Here is a 27,197-nt window from a genome sequence, read left to right on the forward strand (position 1 = left end):
AACAAGTTTTATGTGAGAGAGTGGAGATGCTCTCGCAGAGGCCAAGTAATACAATTAGCACGCACCACTTTGTCTAATCACTGCCAGGTTCTCCTAACACTTGAAGCCCCAATCTCTGCCCTAGACACACGATCCTGTCGGATCCTTGACTCAATCTATAGGAGGGAGGAGGTGAAGAGACAGATTGAGCAGATTTGGACTAGGGCGTAGGGCAAGAGGGACTAGATCGCAGAGGAGGTTGCAGAGGCCCTAGCCGAGTCGAGCACTATCTACCAAGAGGTAGCCCTATAGGCCAAGCAACAGAGCTGGGAGAAGGAGAGAGCACTCCGACGGGACCTAGCAGCCACATAGACTCCTACAGGAGGCACCAAGGGATCTCATCCCTCCACGCTCAAGAGGTGCACACACAGAGTACGCAATGGAGTGTGAGAGTGAGACACAAGATGCAAAGTTGAGAGTTAGAGGGAGTGAATGCAGAGTTAGAGGGAGTGAACGCAAAGATAGGTGTACCAGATCATGATGGTACACAAAGAATAAAAGAATGTATTTATATGGTAGGGTACAATAAGGGTGTGTTCACACCCGTAAGACTATTTACACGAAGACGAAGGGACTTTACACCCAACTACCTCTAAGCTAACCAACTCCCACTAAAAAATACAATGCTCATGCTGAGCCTTTGCAAGATACTTAGTGAGAACATCTGCAGGGTCATCTTGGATTTTGACCTTAGTGTAATAAGACCATCATCCAAGACCTGTCAAATAAAGTGATACCGAACATCTATGTGTTTCGTACATGCATGGAACATGGCATTCTTAGCAAGACATACTGCACTCTGGCTATCACAACCAAGCACTAGAGTACGTGAAGAAAGACCAAAATCCTTGACCAAAAGGCCAAGCCAAATAGCTTCTTTAGAAGCTTCGATGGCTGAAATATATGCAGTTTCCGTAGTACTCAGTGCCACAATTTTTTGCAATCTTGAACACCAAGAGATAGTCCCACCAGCCAAAGTAAAAACATACCCACTAATAGATTTCCTAATGTCAAAAACTCTTGTCATGTTCGAATCACCAAATCCCTGCAACTCTAGTGTACCCTTTTCATAGCATATACACTTTTCTTGTGTACCTTTCAAGTATCTGAAGATACATTTCACTGCTTCCCAATGTGGCTTGTCAGGGTTAGACATGAATCTACTAACAACTCCCACTGCATAAGCAATGTCAAGGCGAGTTGCAACCATGGCATACATCAAAGATCCACAAGTTGATGCATAAGGTATACCCTTCATGGCACTAGCAGCTACATCATCCTTAGGGCAATTAGCTTTGCTAAGCTTTGTATGTGGCGGTAAAGGCACACCAAGAGGCTTAGCATCAGCCATACTAAACCTATCAAGTACTTTGCTCATGTACTTCTCCTCTGAGAGAAACAACAAGCATTGCCCTTTGTCTCTTTTAATGTGCATACCCAAAATGTGTTCAACTGTCCCCAAATCTTTCATAGAGAAGGCTAAACTCAACTGCCTTTTAAGAGTATTCAAAGTGCTCTTATGCTATCCTGCAATCAGCATGTCATCCACATATAAAACCAACACAATAAGGCTTCCATCATCAACCTTTTTAGTATATAAGCAGTGATCTTCATGACTGCATTTAAATCCATGGCTGAGCATAAAAGTATCAAATTTTTTGTACCATTGTCTAAGGGCTTCTTTAAGCCCATATAAGCTACATTTCAGCTTACAAACCAAATGCTCTTTTCCTAGAATAGCAAATCCTTCTAGCTGCTTCATGTACAGCTCTTCATCCAAGTCACCATGAAGAAAAGCAGTCTTCACGTCCATCTAATCCAACTCTAAATCCAAGGCTGCAGTGAGAGCAAACAAAACACGGAGCGTAGTCATCTTCACCACTAGTGAAAAGACCTCCTAGAAATCCATGCCTTCCTTCTGTGTATAGCCCTTAGCAACCAACCGTGCCTTGTGCTTGGGCTTCCCATCAATACCTTTCACTTTGTAAACCCATTTATTAGAAATAGCTTTCCTATCCTTGGGCAAAAGTACAAGCTTCCATGTGTTATTTGCATATAGAGATTTCATCTCTTCCTGCATAGCAAGCTTCCACTTTCTCTTGTTTTCACATGACTGTGCCTCTTACAATGTTAGAGGCTCACCCTCATCAATCAACAAAATGCAATCCAAAGATGGCTGAAACCTCTGTGGCTGCCTTCTGACACGTGTAGACCATCTTACCCAATGATCTATATTATCACGCAATGGGCCTACATCCTGAGGAATATGCACACCATCACCAAGTGACTGATTTTCAGCATTTTCTTGCTGCTGTAATCTGTTTTCAGCAGGTTCTCCTTGCTGTCCTATATCATCCTATGCATCTATTTGCTGTCCATGATCTTCTCGCTGTAGCACAATCGGTTGCTGCTCATTTTCAGCAACAAAAGGGACAGAACTTTCAGCTCATGGCTGCTCCATGGCTGGCTGTTCATGCTGAAATTTAACCTTAGGAACACATGATTATGACATGCCCAGCATATGCACACATACGGGCTGACTTTGATATCCCTTTACAGGGGCCACTTCACCAGTTTCTGGCCACTACTTCTATATCGAAGTTAGGGGCTCTCATCACCTATATGTTATGCTTTCGGGAGAACCACGCTGCATAGATCATTCTTTCACCGTAGCTACTCTTTCCTACCATGGGGGAGGAGAATCATTGTATATCTGGAAAGGTCCCATGGGTCATAATTTGGCAGCATCACAACCAAAGACACGCAAATGGTCATATGAAGCAAGTTTGCCAAAACAAACCTCTTCAAGAATGCCATTTTCCAATGCACGATTGGGAGAGTGATTGCATACATGAACTGTAGTTTTAAGAGCCTCTCCCCAAAACTGCTGCAGGAGATTAGCTGTGGACAGCATGAGCATGCATCTAACTTTCTCACAAAGTGTGCAATTAAATCTTTCAGCCACGCCATTTGATGCAGGATTATAAGGGGTTGTCAACTCCCTCTTAATGCCATGCATCTCACAAAACTTGTTAAATTCGTTTGAGACATACTCACCCCCATTATCTGTCCTTATGGCTTTCAACTTAAGCCCTTTCTGTGTGCTAACAAAAGCATGAAACTTTTTAAAAGCATCCAATACTTCCCTTTTGCTCTTAAGAACATATACCCATGACTTTCTACTGAAATCATCAATGAAAGTAACAAAGTGGCGTGCACCCCCATACCAATTAACAGGCATAGTACACACATCAGAGTGTACTAAGTCAAGAGCATTAGACTTCTTAACAACACCACACTAATAAGGAGACTTCACTTGTTTTCCATATAAGCAATAATTACAAAATTCGAGACCAGAGCCGTTTACATCAAATCTCCCTAAAGAGAAGAGAACCTGAAGGCCTTTCTAGCTCATATGACCAAGCCTTTTGTGCCAAAGCTCTATCTGTGAATGGACTTCAACCACAACCAAGAACTTGCCAGGTAATGCTTTACAATGCAAATAATATAAAGTTCCCTTTTTGCTGCCTTTAACAATCAGCATAAAGCCCTTATGGACCTTCCAAGATCCACCACCAAAGGTAGTAAGATACCCTTTAGCATCAAGCTGCCCAACTAATAGTAGAATTTTCTTTATGCCAAATCTGACATCTTGCAAAATCAGATCTTGGCCATATCCAAGGGCCAAGTAAATGGTGCCAACACCCTCTATCTCACATGCATAGTTATTACCCAAGGAAACCTTGCCTAGGAAACCTATAGTGTATTCAAGAAATGACTCCAAAGAGGGGGTGGGTAACATGAAAAGAGGCACTGCTGTCCACTATCCATGATTGTGACATCCCATCATGAGTTGAAAGTAAGGCATCAATTACCTCCTTTTTGGTGATGTGCATATCACCTACTGCTGCCATAATATCTGCATCATTACATGAGGCTACAACAAGTATCTCTTCAGTGTCAGGAAGCTCTTCAATGACCACACTAGATGCAACATTTGCCTTTGCAACTTCTTTTGAGGAAGAGCTGTCATCATCTTTCTTATTATCATTCTTTTTCTTACCCTATTGTTTCTTTCTTTCTTGCTCTTTCTTGAAGTACAGGCAATCAGGCTTTTTATACCCTTTACGCCCACACTGATAGCATATGACATCCTACTATTTGCCCTTGCTTTTGCTTCTGCTTTTACCTTTACTAGCTGCATTACCCCTCTTTTCAAACCTGCCTCTCATATGGTAAGCTGAGCCACTGCTTTCACCACAAAACTTTCTTCTCATTTCTTCTTTAAGGATTAAACCTCTTACACCATCCAAAGTCAAAGTAGGATTGTTGCTAAGTGACGCAACCAAAGATTCCCAGCTGTCGGGCAAAGTCATCAATAAGAAAAAAGCTTTCAATTTATCATCAAAAGCTGTCAAACCAGAGTCCTGCAACACTGACTAAACCCCTCTGAAAGTACTCAAATGCTCAAATGTTGGCTTAGACTCATCCAACTCCATGTTCACAAGTTTACACATAAGATGCACTTGGTTCATAGGAGTTGTATTTTCATAAGTATCCTTAAGCTTTTTCCATATAGCATAATATGTATCAAGACGCTTGATGTCTGTAAGTACATCATCAAACACTACCATCTTAATGTATACAATGGCCTTCTTATTAAATCTAGCCCAATCCACATCTATCATAGCTGCAGGCCTAGTCTCCAAGAGAGCATCTTCACAATCCTTGAGAAAAAAAATGCATTGCATCCTATCCTTCCATAAGTCAAAGCCAGTGCCATCAAACCTCTTGATTTCAAAGAGGGATTTAGTGTCACTGCTGCTAGAAGCATTTGCAACCATTTTTCAGCAATACACCAGAAATTCAATGCTGCAATTTATGACAGCAAAAGTCAGTTGAATATTCAGCTAATTTCAGCCCAATTTTTCAGCAAATAATAGCAAGATTCAGTCCAAGTACATGTACAGCAGTAGAACAAATGACTCTCAGCAGTATGACTGCACTTTGAGCATACATTAAATGCATACATCACTGCCAGGTAACTCCCACTTCAGCAATATCACCAAAAAATACATGTGCAACAATCCCAGGTCTGCAAATGATCACTAAGACTGCTGCAACACTAATAATCAGCAATACATCAACTCAATGGGAGATATCCAGCATGTGTACTGTATACATATGCGCTCGTATCAACTTCTAATACACAAAACACCAAGAAATCTCTGCAATTTCTCCAAAATGGCACAAGCGGGAGATAAAAATGCTCAAATCACTCTCCTTATGGCAACAAGATTGCTTCAGCAATATTCCCAAAGTGCATTTCATGCATCAACTTTGCTAAAACCCACAGATTTCAGCAAAAGCCCCAAAATTTCACAATCAAATCTGCCTCAATTGCATTAATACATGTTCTTGAGAGCATAAAGCGGGCAAATTTAGCAAAATCTCACAAAATTTTGCAAAAGCCCCAAAATTTCCAGGTCCAAATGTGCACAAATGTCAACCATTCTAACTCAGCTAAACAAAATTTCACCAATTCAGCAAAAGGTCCAGATTTTATAGTTCCAATGTTGAGAAATTTCACTCAAATGAGCAAAATTTCATTAAATTTGGCGAAATCTCCAATTCAAACGCTCACAATGTCTGCAATTTCTAACGCAGATGCCTCAATTATGCATGAACAGCACTAAATCTGAAAAGCCCTAATTTTCTGGGCCTAAATCTGCACAAATCTGTGCACTCTGGTTGCACGTGCAAACCCCCGTCAAGCCAAGAGGATTTTGAAGGGAAAACAAATGAATTTGTGACTTTAAAAAAAGAAGTGACAAGGTCTGTTGACCTGCCCGTCTCACGGCAGCCACGTCACATGACCTGGAACATGGCCGGCCTATCGCCCGCTGTCTGTCGATGCGTCACATAGGTCACGACGACTCCGTGTAGCCGTCACTTGCACGTTGCCACGTTGGTTCCCCCATCGGACATCGCCTGTCGTGCAGCAATTGCCTGTCATCGCGCTAGACACAAACTCCACTGTCGTCATGCTTGCTGCTCTCTGCCGGTCCACGCTGGTCGTGTTGGACTTGCTGCCCGGTCCCGACTAGCGCCTGTCTTGTGACCTAACACTTGTTCACATGTCACCTCAGTTGTCGACTGATGTGCAAAAGCAAGCTTCTTCCCTTGTGCAAACCTGATTCGCACTTCTTGGGAAGCGCAAACACCGTTACCAATGCTCTGATACCAATTTGAAGGGGAGAGAATGTGCAATGGAGTATGAGAGCGAGGCGCGAGCTGCAAAACTAAGAGTTAGAGAGAGTGAACGCAGAGATAGGTGTACCAGATTGTGATGGTACACAAAGAATAAAAGAATGTATTTATATGTTAGGGTGCAATAAGGGTGTGTTCACACCCGTAAGACTATTTACACGAAGACAGGGACTTTACACCCAACACAAATGGCCCTCGTCATTGGCCTAGAGGACAGGCGCTCGGAGTTTTCATTGCGCACCTCAGCAGTCTTTTCGGCGCGGGAGGAGGACACAATGTGTGAGGAGTTCTTCCAGTTGCATCAGCCCCGCACCTCAGGAGAGCAGATTCGCAGCCTCCGAGATCAGTGTATGGGAGGATTCGTTCTAGCCTAGATGAGGTGATGGAGATTGCCACTGACTACTACAGACGCCTTTTCCAACAAAAGATAGCCTCAGCCAATGGACAGCAATGCAAACAGCAGGTCTGGGATCAAATCCCGTCCCTCGTCATAGAGGAGATGGGACGCTCCCTTCTAGACCCCTTCATAGACAAGGAACTAGAGGAGGCTTTCCATGCACAGGACAGGAAGAAATGCCCAAGAGAGAATGGCCTTTCCAAGGCCTTCTTCACTACCTATTGGGAGGTGGTGAAGGACCCATGGTGAAGGGCCCGTTACTGCTGGCCTTCTAGGAGATTTTCAGCTCACGAAGGATGCTAGAGAGTCTATTGGCAGCAGGTCTTATCAGTCTCCTCCCCAAAGGGGAAGACCAGTTGGACTATCCTAGTGGAGACCGATCACCCTATTGTCAGTGACCTATAAGACATTGGCCAAGATGATTGGTAGGCAACTCCGCCCCGTGCTTCCAGACATCATTCATGACACACAGACAGGCTTTGTCCGGGATAGGAGCATCCTAGACAATGTCTTCACCTTCTTTGAGGCAACAAAGTAGGCCCAGCACTGTGGTCAGGGATTGGCGATACTACTCCTGGATTTTGAAAAAGCTGATGACAAGGTTGACTAGGACTTCTTAAAGGGCACCATGGTGAGGTTGGGCTTCCCCCAGGCATGGATCCGCGGGGTCTCAGCACTTTACAGATCGGCTACCAGCAGGGTTCTCATAGGTGGCAGGTGAGGGGAGGAGTTTCGACTGGAGAGATCGGTCCAGTAGGGCTGCCCTCTGGCCCCATATCTGTTCTTACTCTTTGCAGAGGCAATGCCTTACTTTCTCAGGTCACATCTGAGCGGGTTATGTTCCCTCCAACTTTCGGTGAGAGAGGAGATAGAGCTACTAGACTCGAGTATGTAGATGATACAGCACTCTACATAGAGGACAATGAGCTGATGCTGGAGAGGGTGAGACTAGCTCTCCAGATGTTTTGCACTACAACAGGAGCGAAAATCAAGTGGCGAAAGTCGGTTGGTTTCCTTACGAACTCAGACTCTAGCACGGAGTGGAGCGTCCACTTGGGATTTAGATGGGTATCCAAAGGGCAGAGTGTCCATTACTTAGGGTTCCAGGTGGGACTCGACATCACTCATGCCCAGTAACTTCTTCCAGTCCTGGACTCTATTCGGTGGAAGCTGACTTACTAGAGTATTGCTTGCCTTTCCCTAGCGGGCCGCGAGCCCTGAGACATGGCGTCTATACCCTTATGTGTTCTCGAAGGAGTTCCAGGGGTGGTGCCTTTGGATATGGGAGAGCATGCCACTTGATGAGCTAGATTGGGACCCTAGAGAGTGGCTATGGCTAGCCACTGCGATGGCCAAGAAGCCACTGAGGTTTCTGGAGTACACAGCAGGATTGGCATACACGTACTGATGGAGGAGGACATGGATTGGGCGCCCTCGCATAGCAGGTACTGGGCGGAGCACAACATCACAGATGCTTTCTGACGGATTTTCTAGCGCCGCCTATGGGACAACTCGAGGCCGAGGAGGGTATCGTATTTCTTATGGCTGTTGGCACATAGAGGCCTGGCAGTGGGGAGTTGGTTAGCCTAGATGCAAAAGGATGGAGATTGTAAACGCTGCCCACAGCAGTCTCTAGAAACTCCAAAGCACTACCTTTGATCGTGTGAGGCAGCGCACCTCGTGTGAAGAGGAGCATGCCACATTCTCCGCCATATAGCACACAGCCTTGGATGTATCTCATGGGATGTTTTCTGCTGGCAAGCAGTCAACCAGGGCCGTCACCTTTTGTATGAGGCTGGGATGCAAGACACGATCTTCATCCTTGAGGCTGGGTCATGCGCAATGGTCGGCTTGGAGGCTGTACCCATCTCTCAGGTACTAGAGCCCACAACAGACCGCTCTGAGGTATGGGAGATCGTAGGAAGTCTTACTGGATGGCAAATCTGGAAGGCACAGTGTCAAGAGGTTTTCAGCAGGGAGAAACTTTCAGTATAGGCTACTTTGGCAGAGCTCTGGACCTCCATCATCCACTCCCTCCGTGGCCGATGGAACGACCAGGTGCAGGGCAAGTCTCGAGCTCGTCAAGAGCTCCATTTTCACTTCATGCGCACTTGGGGCGGCCAAGACCTGTTCTTCATAATGCAAGCAAGCAGCCCCGGATGGCGATACACCCCTCCTCCCCCCAATAGCTTCTTGCCCCCATCCCCCCTAGACCACTTTGAGAGGCTTGTATACTTGATATGTCTGTGACTCATCATCAGCTCCAGCTAGTCTTGAGCATGAGTGCTTCTTTGTATTCAGGTTTTTTCTGAAGTAATATAATTAGCCACACTTTATTTATTTTTTTTAAAGATATTTTCAAGCTTTCAGATACAGTAAACATACAGCTTTTCCTCCATAATTATGTACACTTGCTTTGAAGTGGCCAGCAAACAGATAGTCACTTGAGCAACATGCTTTACAAATAGGCTAAAAACACACTCAAGTCAGTGCTACAGTGCCTGTACATCCACCATAAACACCCTTACAAGCATGAGTGAAACATACCTGTGCAAATATTTCCTTTGCATTATCAAACTGTCCTTTTTCTGCCAGCACCATACCAATACCATTTGCTGCATACATGTTGTTTGGAGTTTGAGATAAAACCTGCCAATCACCACAGTTAAATTTCCCTCACTACAACCGAGACAATTCTGGCATCCGAATAACTACTTAACAGACACATTATGACCTCAAATGTGGAAGTCATTTATCATATGGCTGAACAGAATCCATAGACTGATACCTTGTGATACAGCTCACGTGCCTTCTCCAAATGTGTTGCTTCCAATTTTATGTCTCTCTTCTCACCACGTCCAGCCGCATAATAATTCCAATTTCCCTAACACATGAACATGGTACACATCATTTGAATAATTCTATGTAATCAGCTTACCATGACACACAACTGAGTATACATATGTTTTTTTTAAATCGAATCTCAAACTGATCATAATAGACATAGCTGTACAAAACAGCACATTTATACCAAGTATATCTTTCTCAAACTGGATCTTACCAAAGCAAGCAAAGAATATGCATCTTTCCCATCTGTTAACTGCTGAACAGCTTTGAATGTCTCTTTTGCCTTTAGCCAGTCATCAGTTTTCAATTCCACATTACCTCGAAAAGATAAAGCATCCACATTATTCTCATCCACCCTCAAAGCATCAGAAATCTGTCAAAAAGGAGTAAGTGTCAAAAGCATAGAGGCTATTGAAAGTAATACCACAAAACCATCATATAATTAGAAGCTCCATGCCCTCAACAATTCTGCAAGACAGACTCACCAGTTCCATACATAAGTTCATATTGTTGCTCATTTGTGCAATAGCTGCAAGTCGTAAGCATGCATCGACATAATTTGGGCACTGAACAGCAAGCACACCACATTACATTACTTAAGCAAACTCACACAGTAAGAAATCTTGGGGACTCTGGATTTACAATATCAAAGTTAACTTTGCATCAGTTCTTGGACTGAATTGTTCACGGCAGAAAATTGGATATACTCATAGCACCAACTGTTTCAGTTGCTGTTTGATCAGACCAACCTGCCCTAAAGATATACAGACATAGAAGCAAAACAACCAACACTCAAACTGCCTTACAGTACAGCAAAAATTTACCTTATACAAGATAAGTCGGTAGAGAAAAATTGCTTTTTCTAGCTCATATGTTTGCTCATAAAGCCTGGCCTGATTAAACAGTATTGTTATTTTCCCTGCAGGCACATCTAATGATATTCCCTGATCTTCCAATCGATAAAACATATCATTTCCGGCACCATTGATCAAACCAGATATGCCATTACTTTCCATGTTTCTCAGGAAATCTGTACTGAGGTCAGTCCAGACACCATCTCCCAATGCCTCTTTGTAAGCTTGCTGTGCCAGCTGATTAAAAAAGGAACCACGGACTTCAGTGCCTTTGTTCAATGGCTGTACTTCTAACTAGCAACTAAGACCTAATTTTTCAGATAGAAACACATCACACATGTATGTTGGAAAATTAACAGCTGATACAACAACACAAATTACCGATTTTAGTGTCTTTGTTTGAGTCTTAGAGCTTTGGTTTGTAAATTTAAATGCACAATAAGCTTCAAAAGTTCAGAATAAATAAGTGTGCAGATCTTGAGAGCTTTGTACATTTCAGATATTATTGGATATCATAGGCAGCACACTGCCACATACTAACATAACCAACTAAACGTCTTTATCCCTAGGACTCCACAAGTCTTTGCATACCCATTCAAAAGGCATGAATACTATACTATATTCATAAGTCTTTCCATATGCGCATAAAATGTCCAGTAGCAATTTCAAAAGGATGTCACACTATATGCACAAAAGGATGTGTACAAGAAACCATTGACACAAACTATAGGGCAGGATTTTCATCCACCTACCATGGCATCGTTTTCTAATGTCACATGAAATACTTGTAGGCCTCCAGACCATCCATGGCATGCTAATTAAAATGAGGTGAAGGCAACAAGCTCTCCTCTATTTACATATACAAACCACAGATGCTATGGTTGCATATAGGAAGGGGAACCAAAATTAACTTTTGCAAGTTGGACACAAGCAATAAGAATCTGATAAAGGTGTGAAAGACAATCCATAGCAGCTTTTTGAACAAGTAAAATTAAGACCTAAGTTAATCTAAATTTTCTGGCCTAATCAAACTACAAAAGCACCTCCAAAAGCTCAAAACGTTTTTTTCCCCCCAAAATCAATAGATACTGAACATCTAGGTAGAACAAATATTGTTGCCATCCCTAGTACTAATTCAAAGCAGCAATGGTCCTTTTTGCATCTTCTCTACATTTCCAGACAACCTTTAAATTGTGTTATTGTGTGTCTCATATACCATGTGCCTTCTCTATTCACCCTAGCATTTCCCTACACAGCTTACCAGCATTGATGATTTTGTTCCTGCTATGTCACTCATGCAACTGTTCATCACTCTTAATTCAGATGAGCAAACAAAATTATGAAGCTGGTAGCAATCACAAGGCAATCCATCAACAAATGATTAGACATCAGTGTGACCCTGATTTTTGAGGATCACTATATGGAAGGCCCCTTTATCTTCAAATCATGCAATTGTGTCTAATATGATAAATGTGGAGGGCACTTGTACCAACCATACTTTTTCCACACATCAATCAAACATCAAATGCAAATATGTAAGAAAATATCACTCAAACGCTGGAACTGAATCATAAGGGACCCTTAATGCTTAACATATTTTCACAAACTATGAGAAAACACAATACAATCGATATTTGGGCACTAAACTAATAAGCATCTCCAATAACTATCAGATCAGAGATTCCATGTGCCATATGAAAGGCATGCACTTAGAGTAGAAGTGCACAATGTACAAATTATGATGTTGCGGTATTAGTCAGAATAAAAGTAACTAGTATGAAGCAAACAAGAGAGTCAAAGAAACTAGAAGCATGCCAACTAGATGGTAGATACTAGGTACTTGATAGCAGAGACTGAAACTCAAAAGAAACTAGAAGCATGCCAACTAGATGGTAGATACTAGGTACTTGATAGCAGAGACTGAAACTCAAAAGAAACGTCCAAAACTTAAAAGCAACTAGACAGTAGATACCGGTTTGGTCCTTGAGTGAGATGAGTTCACTTGATGCTTAGTGCACATATTTATAGGTATAGGGATCAAGATAAGGTTCAAGGTATAGGTCCCTGAGAGCCTTGAGGTTAGAGAGAGAGAGAGAGAGAGAGAGAGAGGCTGATCTGGCAGCCTGCAGGTGAATAATTTGTTACACACACACACACACACACACACAGTTGAAGAAGCCCAATGGATGCACACTCACAACCTAAGTACTTACTTCTCATTGCTCGCTTCACATTGAGCTAATAGCAATTGAGAACAATTGCTATCCCACCCCGGGGGTATCATGTCAGGAGGCATATTCCATGGTGGATTCCATGAGGTTTTTATTCCACGGTAGATTCCATGAGGTTTTTCGGTGGATTTTGTAAAACTATATTTATTTACCGAGGCTTGTACACAAGGTAGATTCCTTGTGCGAGAAGTTGACAGAGACGCCTGTCCTTTTCGAGTGTCAGATTAATTTAATGTGCACGTGGGTGGTTCCACAGCAGGTGATTCCATAAAATATATATCAAATTAATGGACATTTATGAGTTTAGAGTGCGCACTCAAATTAAATTAAGCTTAGGACAAAGTTCCAACCTATTTAATTATTTTGTAACTGAAGATTGCCAGGTATTCACTTTTGTTGGGTTTTATCTTATTATTTTCTAACAATTGTGAATGCTTCAATTGATGTGTAGAGCAGGCAGCGGAGGCGTTGGGTAGCACCGGGCGATGGCGTGAATTCAAAATACTTAGAAGAATTATTATTTTTGATGGGTACGTGACTTATCACTAAAGGCGTGGCGTCAATATTTATTTAGGCACGCTTATTTATTGAAGCGCTTGACAAGCATTCATTATTTCGCATGCGCATAGGCACTCGATTAAATATTTCGTTATTTGGTATTTATATTTGGGCACAGCCCGACTTTTGGACGCCCAAACACCTTACTTTATATTTGGGCAAAAGCAAACAAAAAGCATGCTATTTGTAAAGTGGGCTATTATTGAGCTTTGAGAAAAATAAATCTATAAATATATGCCTTGTAAAGTGCTCACACAAGGCATAGGGGAAGATTGCACCCAATTGGTCTTTTTGTCTCATACAAGAAATGTGTGCATCTGTCTAGTGCAAACTGCCATATTGACTCCAAAGCAAGCTCGGATGTGAAAGCCCCTAGAATCTATATGAATTTTTATTTTCTGGAACAAGGCCTTAATCACCAATGGAGTTCCTCTTAGCTCTATTTTTATAATCACGTGTGGAATTGATGGCTTACAACTTTGTCCCAATGAGATTATTAATAAATTTTTCTCTCCTTTCTGGAAAAAAATGGCCTACAATAAATTAGAAGAGATATCATCATCATCACTAATTAGTCCATCATCTTCCAAACATCACCTCCTCCAGGTTAGCTACCAAGTTGTCCCTCCCCCCTTTCTATGATATAAGCTCACTATGCATATGGATGCAAGAACATATTTCACTTAGGGCATTTCACATTTCGGTGAAATGTTTCAGGCATGTCACATTTCAATGCCACTAAGACATGTTTCATGGTTACCATGGCACTACCAACCATGTCCTCCTAGTATCCAACTGAGTGAGGTCCACTCTAATGATCTTGCCAATCTCTAAATAGCTCAAAGTAAGAGATGGTCACTCAAGGGAATACTAAAATGAGAATAGTCTGTCCATGCTAAAGCCATGTAGCTCAAACCAAGTTGGCATGTATCCATACCAACATGAGGTATCTCCCTCTCTTACAAGCTGTCAAGAGGACTCCAACCAACTGCACATCTCTATGTCTTGGCAATTCCCATAGGCTATGTATGAATAAGACCGCTTAGGTGAGGCCCTCTACAATAATCGACATAGTCCCCCAACTCAACTTTGACAATTCCATGTGGAACAAAGGCCTTACATCTAATCATCCTAGAGATCATGGATGTTAGGGGTCTCTCCATCAAACTCCATCTATCATAAGTGCAACCTAATCAGCTACTACAGTGATCAAGAGTAGACCCCTATACTTGCACTCCACACATAGTCATAAGGGACACAAAGGGACACAAGCCCAAAATACAAGGACGCCATCCCAAAACGTGGGACCTGTCTCCAACACGTCCCGAAAAGGGTGTGTTTCTATGCAGTGGCCCATCACAAGGGGACACGTCCCTAGACCAGGGGAATAGGGGAAGGGATGTGTGGGAAGGGATGCAAGAGATGCCACATGTCATACAATCTGTTGTGCTTCTTGTAGCCTTCAATCCACTAGCTTTACTGTTTCTTAGTTTATATTGTTTCTTGCACTCTACAATCCAAGTATTCATTATTTAGCATTTACTATTGGACTTCAGCATAGTAACACATGACAGATTTTGGGAACCAGGACAGGAATGGGGACAGGGGCAAGAATTGTCATCCCTGTTACCTTGAGAGGGGGCTCCAACATGGGGATGGATTGGGACAGTAGGGGGGATGGAATGGGATTGGGATGGAAAGCTAGAAAATGGCCATCCCCTATTACTATGGACTTTAGTCTTTATGTCATATGGCGTTTCTCGATTTTGCTACATTTCTAAATTTGTATTGTTTCTTCTAGTCTTCAATTTGAGTACTTATTATTATTCAATGTTTAGCATTGGACTTTAGTCTTTAATATGGCATTTCTCAATTGCCATTTGACATTTTCAATTCTACTCTTCAATTTGAGTATTCACTGTTCATTTATGTTTAAACTTTCATGGCTCATGTATTGTTTTAAGCTTTTATGTGACATTTTAAGAAGGTTTTTGAGTTAAGATATTATATTTGTTTAGTTTCTTTATAAAATATTTCAATTATGTCTAGAAAATATACTAATTTTAGATCCCATCATAGTCCCATGCTTGTCCCCACCCCCCCAATCCCCATCCCCATCCCTAGTGACTAAGACTCCATACAGTGATGCAAATGTGACCCATGTATCAAATAGCCACGACTTATTGAGAGAAGCTTACCCCAAGGTTCCAAAACTATTCATGTCAGCACATCCTCTCCAAATTGTCCAATGCTAAGCACTCTCAAGTTAAAATCTAGTGCAAGTTATCATGCCTCTCTAATAGAGAGAGAGGCCTATGAATAAAACTCCTAGATATGTATAAGAATCCCCGTTACTCCATCTCCTCCTGCCCATAAGAAAACATCACTATCCAATGCATAAAAGTGAGACAGAGAGGTGGAGGAGCCAAGGCTGAGGATGGAACTTCGAGGATATGAGAGACAGAGAGAGAGAGAGAGAGAAAACTTGCACTATCAACGAGAGAGAATCACTCAATCTTTTTTATATATAATAAATAAAGATAAGGTCTCAATGAAACCAGCCTTCCTTAAATAAATGCACATAAAATGAAATACACACTTTACCATAACATTCTTGGACAGTACACTCCCTGTTGGCCCCAAAACTGGTGCCCCTTGCAGTATTTCTTTAGCTTTCATTCAATTGGAATGAGTACAACTTGAGATTCTTCAATCTCCTCCTGCTAACCAATTGCTCTTTCTGTCATAAATAACCAGCAAGCCTTTTGGGTCATTTGCCCCTTGATTCACCCAGGACTTCTTCTCTAATTTGACCCTTGGCTGGCCAAATACTGCCCCAAATCAATTCGGGATGGGCTGGCTCCTGAAATCCCTTAACAATCTTCAATTATCAGCTGCTGATTTCAGTCCCTTGAGCCTTCAATCTCTGGCACAAATCCCAATGTGGCTGCTAAACCCTAATTTCTGCTGTAAATTAGGGTTTACTACAGAAATTACAGATCAGCCCACCAAAAATGGCTAAGATCTCCTCCAGATGGCTGAGAATTGCTTAGAATGGCTGAGGATAGGCTGAAGGAGATGAGAGAATGCTGTAAAGAGAGAAAATTTTGAGATTTGTCGCAAATAACTGATCAAAATCAGTTGCTGCCCTACTGTACCAGCCCCGAACGGACGCACCAACAACAATAGGAGCATTAGAGGCTGTGATCTTCAGGAGAAAGTGCATCAGCAGCAATTGTCAACTTTTCTGCAATCTCCATCACCAAAATGGTCTCCAATGGCAAGGAATTGGCCCCAAAAGCTGGCAGCAATAGTCCAACATCTCTTTCCAACAGCTCCAAAAATGAAAAAACGAGATTTCCCTCTCCCTTCGACCCTATTTAGCCTTTCCCCCACTTGCATGGGAAAGTTTTGCCAAGTGGCAGCTTTCTTAATCCATTTTCAGCAATTTTCAGTCATGTAATTAATTTTCAGAATGAATCAATTCTGAAAATTAATTTAACCCTTAATCCATGCCCAGAAAATTAACTGCCAATCAAAAAATTAATTGGCTATGCCATTTGCAACCCAAAGTGGTCCCGTGCATTAATTGACCCTTGGACAAGCATTAATCTATTAATTAATGCCTAGTCCCTAGTGTCACCACTAACACTTAATGGCCTAATTAATGGTCCTAGGAGCAAATTGACACCAGAATTCACCTAGAATCTAACAAGTGTAACTTGTTACAACTTTTGCCTTCCACACCCATCTTTTTCACAAGATCCTTCCGCCTTCAACTGCGAAAAAGTGGCTTGCACCTCACATGTGCAACACATGTGCATCTTTTAATTGCACATTTGATTAATCCTTTAATCAAATGCCAATTAAACATAAGCAAAGCATCAAATTTTCACGTCCTCGTGACACTTAATATATAGGCCAAGGTACACATCCAAACCTTTGACCCTTATCAAATGCTTGGTTGTGCAAAAAGTGTTCATACCAATACAAGCATTAATGGTCCCATGCATTAATTGACCCTTGGACAAGCATTAATCCATTGTGCCTAGTTCCTAGTGTCACCACTGACACTTAATGGCCTAATTAATGGTCCTAGGAGCAAATTGACACCAGAATTCACCTAGAATCTAACAAGTGTAACTTGTTACAACTTTTGCCTTCCACACCCATCTTTTTCACAGGATCCTTCGGCCTTCAACTGCGAAAAAGTGGCTTGCACCTCACATGTGCAACACATGTGCATCTTTTAATTGCACATTTGATTAATCCTTTAATCAAATGCCAATTAAACATAAGCAAAGCATCAAATTTTCACATCCTCGTGACACTTAATATATAGGCCAAGGTACACATCCAAACCTTTGACCCTTATCAAATGCTTGGTTGTGTAGAAAGTGTTCATACCAATATAAGCACACTTACACACAATAATGTGTATTCACATACAAACTCTAGAGGAAGATAAATAACTAATACCTACAAATGAAACGTTGCATTGGGAGGCCAATGCAACGTACCGTTAAGAGTATAAATCCCACATGCATAGATGGGATCCTAATCACTCAAGGAAGACGATCATATGAAGAGGTGGAGACCATAACCCTAAACAACAGGTGCAAAGGGGACCCTTCTACTACTACATTTGCAAAGGAAATATCCCTCCAAATGACCCAACCAAAAGCTTGATCAATCTAGCCAACATGGGGTATGTACGAATTTTCAGCATAATTCACGTTTATAGCAATTGGTTGAATATTAGGAATTATAGAAATCTACTAGTTTATGTGCTTTTTTTGAAGATTCACATGAGATATATTTTATCAATCAATCTCCAATTGATATGCTTAAGTGTCTCTCATCTGAACTTGAAAAGGAAAGGAATGCATCAGAAATTGCAGTAGTTGAAGCTTTATATGCCATCAATCGAATTCACTAAAGAGAAAGCATTGCTGCAACAAGAGAGTTCTCAAGTTAGCAATGTGCAGCCAATAAGGTGAGATATGATAGCTATCTCATCCCTAAGCATGGAGTAGTCATTGTCCTTAATCCACCTATCAAAAAAGACCACAGTGCTTCAAATATACAGAGGGCTTGTGGCAAGTGCCACCTCAAACTGTTGTGGTGTGTTGAAGTTGAAACTAAAACACCCCTTTTCTATCAAAGTTACTTTTGCAACCTACACAAGGGTACTTGTGAGAGCTACTTGTATCATGTCCTCCAATGAGTGCAGTGGTAGTATGTCACCGACCAATTGACACGGTAGAGATGATACCTCTAAGGCTACCATTTTGTCTATAGTGTCGGGCTCTACATCAAGATCAAACCTGATCTACGAGAAAGTATCAGTCATGGTAGGGGTGGAAGCTGCACTGGAGTCCCCTGTGTTGGGGGTAAAGGCGCCTCCGCCTAGCCACTCGTGTATTACTACACTGACAATCACTGCCACTACACACTACAAGTGGCGGGCGCCCGTCACCGTCACTTTATTCTTTATTCTTTTAGCGATAGTTTGAATAAAGAAAGGCTTGGTCACACATTGTGACTGTTGGAGTTCCCATTTTTTGTCTCTCTCTTTCTTGCTCTAGCTCTTGCTCTTGCTCTCCCGCCATAGCTCTCGCGTGCAAGCTTCGATCCTTCTCACCTTTCAACTGGTATCAGAGCTCAGCTTCCCGACTCTTGAGCTTGGCTCGTGGCATTCTCAGCTTCCCATCGACTCCCCACTCGCATTGGGTCTCCTTCTCGGCAGCAATAGCTCATTCTCTTGAGCTCCCATCACTCCCCGACTTTCCAAGCTTCTTCCCGGCCTATTGAGGCACCATCAAGGCATTGACATTGAGGTATTGCTTCATTATTTTCAGAGATTTATTTCAGTCCACATGTCTAGGTAAACAGGGCAGCCACCATTAAAGCTTCCAATCTTCATATCTCTTTGCCATTGGTTGTGGGCTACTAGAGGCTTGTTCCAAGGCCTCTTTGGCTCATGTTTGAGCCCTCCAATCTCTCCAGACCTGCCACGTGGACCAGCAGGAGCAGAGCATCATTAAGCATTTGTTTGGGCTCCATTTCAGGGTTTTTGCACATGTATTGATACTTGGCATTGATCCTTTGAGATTAGGCATTGGTTTGGTGGCTGAAAACAGTGTTTCAAGACTATTATAAATAGTCTACAAACATTTGATGCTAGTGCTACATTCACAGTTTATGCCTATGCTTGTTTGGGCATGACTACATAACCGGTTTGAAGCCTATTGCATCCTGATTGATTGGGGGATTGAAGCTACATGTCATGCTATGATTTTGGCCTGATTATGGAGCTGGAAATACACAGTTTATAACAGTAAATGCATGCTGAATACTCTTGGGCTGAAGCTATCTTTCATGCTTTGACATATACCTATTGGTTCTAGGTGTATGTCTTGGGTTATGCTATGATGTATTGATCATCGAGGGACGACTTCGAGCTTGTCATTGGATCCTGATGCTTTTGGAAGCTTTAGCTTATTTCAGCCCACACTTATTGACATCAGTCTATGCTTAACAGTGGTCAGTGCTTTGACAGTTATATGCTCTTTGGGTATATGCTTACCCGACGCCTACGCTTGATGCATTTGTCTTGGCACAGTGTACCATATACTTGTTGAGCTTTAGTGCTCTCTGAAAACTTGGCTTGGATTCTCATTTGCTATTCCGGAATTTTGTATTGGATGTCATTTTGGTTGTCAGAGATCTTTATTGGGATATATGTCTTGCTCATGGATGCTACCTACAGTTGCTTTGTAGCCGTCATACTCTTGGGATGCTATTGAGGCATTGTCTTGGTTACCCGTCTTTGGTACTTTGACTTGGTTTGATTGAGCTAATGAGCTCATTTATCCGCCTTTTGTGCCAGTGGGAGCATCTTGTATGCTTGACCGACATTGAGCAGGCGGTTTATGCTATTTGAGCATTTTGCAAATACTTGAGACGTTGGGATCTCTTACACTTAAATGTTGCATGGTTCATGCACTCATATCTTGGAGTTGTTTTTGACCTTAGCTTGGGCTTTGCACTCTTGTGAGCATACACCTACTCGTGTCAAGTCTTGCCAGTGTTATGTATACTTTGCCCTATTGTCCAAGGGGTATGGCTACTCACGGACGGATGCTTTGGTGACATGTTTGGGTGTTTGCTCAGGGTCTTGATGACTATTTGGTGCTGATTTATGCTCGTTTATGGCTGGTCATGTCTTGGCTATCATTTATTGACTTGGTGCAGTGATTTGGTCAGCAATTGACTCTCACAATATCCTACTGTCATTTATTACAGCAAGCATATAACTCTGGATTGACATGGATTTTTCATGCTGAAATATTCTGAAATGATGTACTTTCACTAGTACTTGGTGGGCAGCAGCTTTGATTACACTTTTCTCGCCATTTTCTCTTGATTTTGGTGATTTTTTTTGTCATTTCCTGCAATAAAAAGCAAGCAGTTTTGGACTATCTGCAGTCTTCCAGCCTGCATTATGGCGAGTTCGTCCCCACTGAACATCCTATTTTCAACATCACTAAGCTTAATGGTATGAATTACTCTTATTGGAAGAGCCAGATTTGGCAGGTGTTGGTATAGAAATTGCAGATCAAACCATTGAGGTTGAGCGGGCAGCCGCCTGCAACTATGCCAGATGAGGAATGGCTTGAGCTTGATGAGTTATGCAAGTCCACGATTGTATTCTCTCTCACAGAACATGTTCATTACAATGTATTTGAGGAAGAACAAAGTGCATGGCAGTTGTGGAATAAAATCAAGAATCTCTATGACAAGAAAAGTCCAACGAGTCAGATGTATTGACTAAAGCAGCTTATGAATCTGCACATGAAGGAGAATGTGACTATGTCTGCTCACTTGTGCCAGCTCCATGCTATACTCAAAAACTTGGCTTCGCAGGACATCACTTGGGCAAAGAATGTCACTCCTCTTTTCTTGCTTACTACTCTTAATGAGTCATAGGATGTATTCCGCACTGCATTATGTGCCTCTACTACTACCCTTAAATTATCTGATGTTGAGAGTGCTTTCTAGAGAAAGAGGTTAACCGTAAGAATTTGGATGTCTCTCGTGTGTCGCATGCTATGATAGTTAGAGGTAGGAATGATGGATATGGAAAGCATGGCAGTGGCATAGGCTGTGGACGGGATTCTCAGAAAATCCCCGTCCAAATCTCGTGCGAAGTCACGTAGCAAATCCCATGGCAAGACTGCAGATGTTACTTGTCACCATTGTGGAAAAAAGGGCCATATTAGGCCACAATGCCATGAACTGCACAATGAAAGGCGCAAAGATAAGGGGAAAGACAAAGTGCAGGATAAGTCTTCTGATCAAAATATAGTGTCTGCAAAGTCCAGTGTTAAAATTGAAGAGAACAATGTTATGCAGCTTGAGGATGTTGATGAGATACACTCTATGTATGCACAATGTTGGCTTCTGGACTCAGATGCGTCCTTTCGTGTGACACCTTGCCGAGAGTGGTTTCATTCATACCGTACTGTTTCGAGCTCTGTGCGCTTGGGTGATGACAGGTCTCTTGATATTGTGGGCGTTGGTGATGTTAGGCTGCAGTTTCCTTTTGACAGCAGTTTTGTTATGCAGGATGTACGTCACGTACCTGCTTTGATACGCAACCTCATGTCAGCTAGACAACTTGATGACGCAAGTTATCATGTATCTTTTGGAGACTCTGCATGCAAGATCATTCGTGGCAGACTTGTGATTGCGAGAGGTGCCAAGGCTGGCAGTCTCTATCCCTTGATTGAATCCGCTTCTTCCCTTGATCATGTTTTGTCTGTGCGTTCTATCCCACATGTATCTCTTTGGCATGCCCGTTTGGGCCATATGTCTTTGAAGGGAATGAGAATGCTTTCCGGTTTACAGTACTTAATGTCCCTTGATTATGCATATTTTGATTCATGCGAGCATTGTCTTTATGGCAAGCAGACTAGGTCTACGTATAAGAAGTTTGGTAGGCCACACATGAGTGAGCCCTTGGCATTGGTACATTCGGATGTCTATGGGCCCATGCCTTGTCAGTCTATGGATGGTGCAAAGTATTTTGTTACTTTCATAGATGATTTTTCACGGAAAGTTTGGCCTTATCCCATTAAGCTGAAATCCAATGACTTGGTTGTGTTTGAGCGATGGCTTGCATTGGTTGAGAATCAGTCTGGGTATAGAGTGGGGGTGAGTATGTCTCGCGTGCTTTTAAGCAGTTATGTGATGAGAGGGGTATTAAGCGTCCGTTGACCGCTCCCCCCCAGAATGATTTGGCTGAGCGGATGAATAAAACCATCTAGGAGTGTGTACGCAGTATGCTTAGCCATGCAGGCCTACCACAAAGCTTTTGGGCTGAGGAAGTTAGCACAACTGTGCATATCATAAACAAATCGCCTTCTAGTGGTTTAGATTTCCAAGTTAGAGAGGAGGTTTGGACTGGAAAACCTCCCTCTTATGCGCATCTCCGTGCCTTTGAATGTGAGGCATTTTGCCATGTGTCCAGGGACAAGAGAAGTAAGCTGGATCCTAAGAGTGTTAAATGCATTTTTCTTGGTTATGGAAATGCAAATGAGATGGGTTACTATCTCTAGGATCCGCAGGCGCGGAAAATCATCCGCAGTCATGATGTAGTCTTCCATGAAAACAAGATGCATAGGCAGCCTGAGAGAGTTGTTGAGATCCGCAGGGTCATATTTAAGGAGGAGCCGAGAGCTTCCGCACAGCCAGTTGGACAGCCTACAGCTCCAGCAGATGCTCATGGTTAGGATTGTTGGACAGCCAGCTGAGCAGGCAGCAGAGCCTGCCGTAAGACGGTCTGCTAGAGACAGACGTCCACCTGATAGATTTCAGCCCTCGATGCATTATGTTTTGGTTACAGATGCAGGAGAGCCATTCACTTATGATGAGGCTATGCACAGGGGTGACAATCACTCCTGGGACAGGGCTATGCAGTCTGAGATAGACTCCTTGCATAAGAATGAGACTTTGCCATGCAAGTGGGTGTACAAGCTGAAAAGTACCCCTGGACACCCCAAGCTAGCATACAAGGCTAGATTGGTAGCAAAGGGTTTTAAGCAGGAGCATGGTGTGGACTTTGATGAGGTCTTTTCTCCTGTGGTTAAGATGATCACCCTGCGCTTAGTCGTGGCTTTGGTTGCTCAGCTTGTCTTGAAGCAGGCACCTGGGGAGTGGTATCATAAGTTTGATGCCTTTATGCAGTGCCAAGGCTACAGCAGGAATGCTATGGATCCGTGTCTTTAGACGAAGAGCCTATGATTTTGGTACTCTATGTGAATGATATGCTGATAGCAGGGAAAGCTCATGATAAGCTAGATGCTCTTAAGGCTCAGCTCAAGAAGAGCTTTGAGATAAAAGATCTGGGACAGGCCTCTCACATACTTGGTATGCGTATTAGACGCGACAGGCATCAGGGACTCCTCTACTTGTCACAGAGGGAGTACATTCATAAAGTCCTTGAGCGCTTCCGCGTACAGGACGTAAAGCCTATTCGATGTCCATTGCCTTCTTATGTGAAGGTATCACAGACTGATTGTCCGCAGACAGATGAGCAGAGGACCGAGATGGCCAAGATTCCCTATGCATCCGCAGTGGACAATCTTATGTATGCCATGATAGCCACTCGTCCAGATATTGCCTTTGCAGTTGGTATTGTGGCACGCTATATAGCTACACCTAGCAAGAAGCATTGAAATGCCGTGAAGGGTATCATAAGGTACCTGAAGGGCACTGCTTCCGCATGCAGGACGTAAAGCCTATTGACTGTCCATTGCCTTTTTATATAAAGGTATCACAGGCTGATTGTCCGCAAACACATGAGCAGAGGGCCGAGATAGCCAAGATTCCCTATGCATCCGCAGTGGGCAGTCTTATGTATGCCATGATAGCCACTCTTCCAGATATTGCCTTTGCAGTTGGTGTTGTGGCAAGCTATATGGCTACACCTGGCAAGAAGCATTGGGATGCCGTGAAGGGTATCATGAGGTACCTGAAGAGCACTGCAGATATGTGCATATGCTATGGCAACCAGGATATACGAGTCGTGGGGTACACTGACTCTAATTATGCAAGACATGTAGATAGTAAGAAGTCCACTTTCGACTATGTATTCACCTATGCTGGAGGTGTTGTTTCTTGGATGTCCAAGGTACAGAAATGCACGGCCCTTTCTACTATAGAGGCCGAGTATGTTGCAGCCATTGAGGCTTGCAAGGAGGCCATTTGGTTGGGTCGTTTGGTTGCTGACCTTGGTATTGATGCTATCCCTATACTACATTTGAATTCTATGGATGCTATTCAATTAGCCAAGAATCCGGTCTTCCTTGCGAAGATAAAACACATTGAGGTGAGGTATCACTTCATACGTGCGGTCGTTGAGGACAAGTCTGTTGACCTTGTCAAGATCTCGACTGACCAGAATCCTGCACATCTGCTCACGAAAAGCCTCTCTACAGAGCGCTTTGCCTTCCTTAGGAGGTTGATGGGCATGGGATGAGATGACGTCTTTCCTCATCTTGTTGTACATGTATACATGTTGTACTGTCTTTTTTCTTTTTTCTTTTCACTCCTCACTAGGGCAGATTCGCCTTTAAGTGGGAGGTTGTTGAGGATAACGGCGCCTCCGCCTAGCCGCCTGTGTATTGCACACTACAGGTGGCGGGCGCCCGTCACCGTCACTTTATTCTTATTCTTTTAGTGATAGTTTGAATAAAGGAAGGCCCGATCACACATTGTGACTATTGGAGTTTCCATTTCTTGTCTCTCTCTTTTTTGTTGTTGCTCTCCCGCCATAGCTCTCACATGCAAGCTTCGATCCTTCTCACCTTTCACCCTGTACACTACAAGTCACCGCCACTGACACTACAGGTGGCGGGCGCCCGTCACCATCACTTTATTCTTTATTCTTTTAGTGACAGTATGAATAAAGGAAGGCCCGGTCACACATTGTGACTGTTGGAGTTCCCATTTCTTGTCTCTCTCTTTCTTGTTGTTGCTCTCCCGCCATAGCTCTTGCGTGCAAGCTTCGATCCTTCTCACCTTTCACCCTGTACAAGAAGAGGGACCAGCTCCGCAAATCAAGTTTTCTCCTTCATCTTATTGTTATGCAGGTCCTGTTTCTCTTGGGTATCTGAGCCTTGCTGATCTTGTGAAGTCACCCAAGGGGAAGGAAGGATCGAGGAGAAAAAGGTGCATGCCACTGCTTGGCAGAGGGCTACCAATATAGGAGCTGTGGAAACACGTGAGAAGCTGGTGGCAGCAGTGGCGGTGACCGGACAGGTAGGTGGCAGGAGTTTCCAGGCTGCAGAGGGCAGTAAGTGGAAGTGGGAAGACAGGAAGCAGGCAGATGGCAGCGAGCTTGCCATTATAATCGGATCTCATACTGTTTGGGCTTGAGATAAAGGATGGTGCAGTTATACTAAACTACACATTTGAATGCCCTCGCCCTGAGTCCAAACTTCTTGCTGGCATAAAGGTAAACATGACCAAATGGAGAGAGATCATCAGTAGCATAATATATTTACATGTCTACTAAGCAAAATATGCTGGCAGAAAGACAACCCCAAGTAGAGATCATTCAGCCATTTGGCTCAAAAGAATCCACTAATGAGAGAGCACTCAGACAAGCTTCATGGAAATTTGAAGACAATGGAGGAACTCTACGAAGCATTCCTTGGCATTTGCAGCCACAACCTGTGTTGTAAGTTACAAAATACCACCAATTTGACCAGCCACATCGAGTTCATATAACATTTTTTGTGCCTGTATTCATGATTTCAGTATCTCTCTGTGTGTAATGAAAATTTGAGACCAATTTGTTTATACTTGTACAAGATTTCTAGCTTTGAACGTAATGCATCATTTTGCATTCTTAAGAACAAGTTGTTTACACTTGTACAAGATTTTGAAACTGCATAAACAGATGCTTGTAAAAGATTCCCAAAGTGCTAGCATTGCACCATTTTAAATAAGCAGTCTAAATTTGTAATACTCCCTAAGAGTTCACAACCCACCTCATGCTCTCCACGTTCAAAGTGCAATACACCTATGTTGTTAAGCAGCTCAATAGGCACTTTTTCAGGTCGTTTTCTCACCAGATTCAAAGCCTGTCCAGAAATCAAAGGTTGAGAACTAACAGCATTTACTATAGGCCAAAAAATAATGATAGTACTACAAAACAGGTGACGACTGAAGTTAATAGCAACCCAGAAAACCGAATAAAGTCAGGGCAACCTGGCAGCATTGCCCTCAGCTATTTTAACTTTAACATATTCCTGCACAAAAATCAGAATAAAACTACTTACCATTTTGAATGCATCCAGTGCTCCACTTGTATCAGTAGATACCAGTAACTCTGCCATTTCCATCCAAGCCTGAAATTATCAAGTAAATACAGTGGATGAGACTACTTACAAACCCTTAGACACAACTACAGTCTCTCTAAATAACCGTCTGCACATATTTTTTCTCACATGCAACATGCACCACACATATGACATATATTAAAAAGTGACAAGTTTAATCATACGAGAGGGTGGGAAAAAATGCTCTCTGTCATTGTTCAAAACACTTCTTTTACAAAACAACTATCATGCAAGCACCGCATCTCCACCCGTCAAACCCATCCATCAACTTTATTTTACCTGCATTTGTTGTTTCCTATCAAGATGTTATACTGAAGTTGTAGACTGTACAATACCCAGTGCCTGTTAGAGATATTGGACGTTTACATCTCCAACTTGTGAGACCCAAGCAGAGGTCTAGTGAAACTCAAATTGAGTTCCAACCTTGAAGGCCCTGTTCGCTCCATTAAAGTCTGGACAGAGACCTAACTTGCACAGCATACTGTCCTTGCTCAAAGGAATGGCATCATGAACTAAGTACTGGGCCACAGGCAAGAGTTTGATGCCGCTATCCAAGCTAGTAGCTGGCACTGCCTCAAAGTATCTCAGA

At 42.7% G+C, this 27,197-nt stretch overlaps 1 protein-coding gene across 4 annotated transcripts in view; it reads right to left on the reverse strand.

The window, feature by feature from the left end:
* Positions 1-27,197, reverse strand: part of ELF8 (binding protein) — a 162,285-nt gene that overhangs the window by 28,314 nt on the left and 106,774 nt on the right. For all 4 annotated transcript variants that reach the window (XM_087665528.1, XM_087665527.1, XM_087665529.1 and 1 more), the window contains exons 11-17: positions 26,549-26,617; positions 26,258-26,350; positions 10,378-10,644; positions 10,039-10,119; positions 9,768-9,926; positions 9,495-9,590; positions 9,254-9,355 (exon numbers count right to left, since the gene is read on the reverse strand). In XM_087665528.1, the coding sequence (XP_087521654.1) occupies positions 9,254-9,355; positions 9,495-9,590; positions 9,768-9,926; positions 10,039-10,119; positions 10,378-10,644; positions 26,258-26,350; positions 26,549-26,617 (867 nt within the window). The remainder of the gene's footprint in view (positions 1-9,253; positions 9,356-9,494; positions 9,591-9,767; positions 9,927-10,038; positions 10,120-10,377; positions 10,645-26,257; positions 26,351-26,548; positions 26,618-27,197) is intronic.

The sequence above is a fragment of the Lygodium microphyllum genome, chromosome 24, assembly GCF_053477565.2.
Source record: "Lygodium microphyllum isolate KBCC chromosome 24, Lygodium_microphyllum_v1.1.10, whole genome shotgun sequence".
In the NCBI taxonomy this organism is placed as follows: Eukaryota; Viridiplantae; Streptophyta; class Polypodiopsida; order Schizaeales; family Lygodiaceae; genus Lygodium; species Lygodium microphyllum.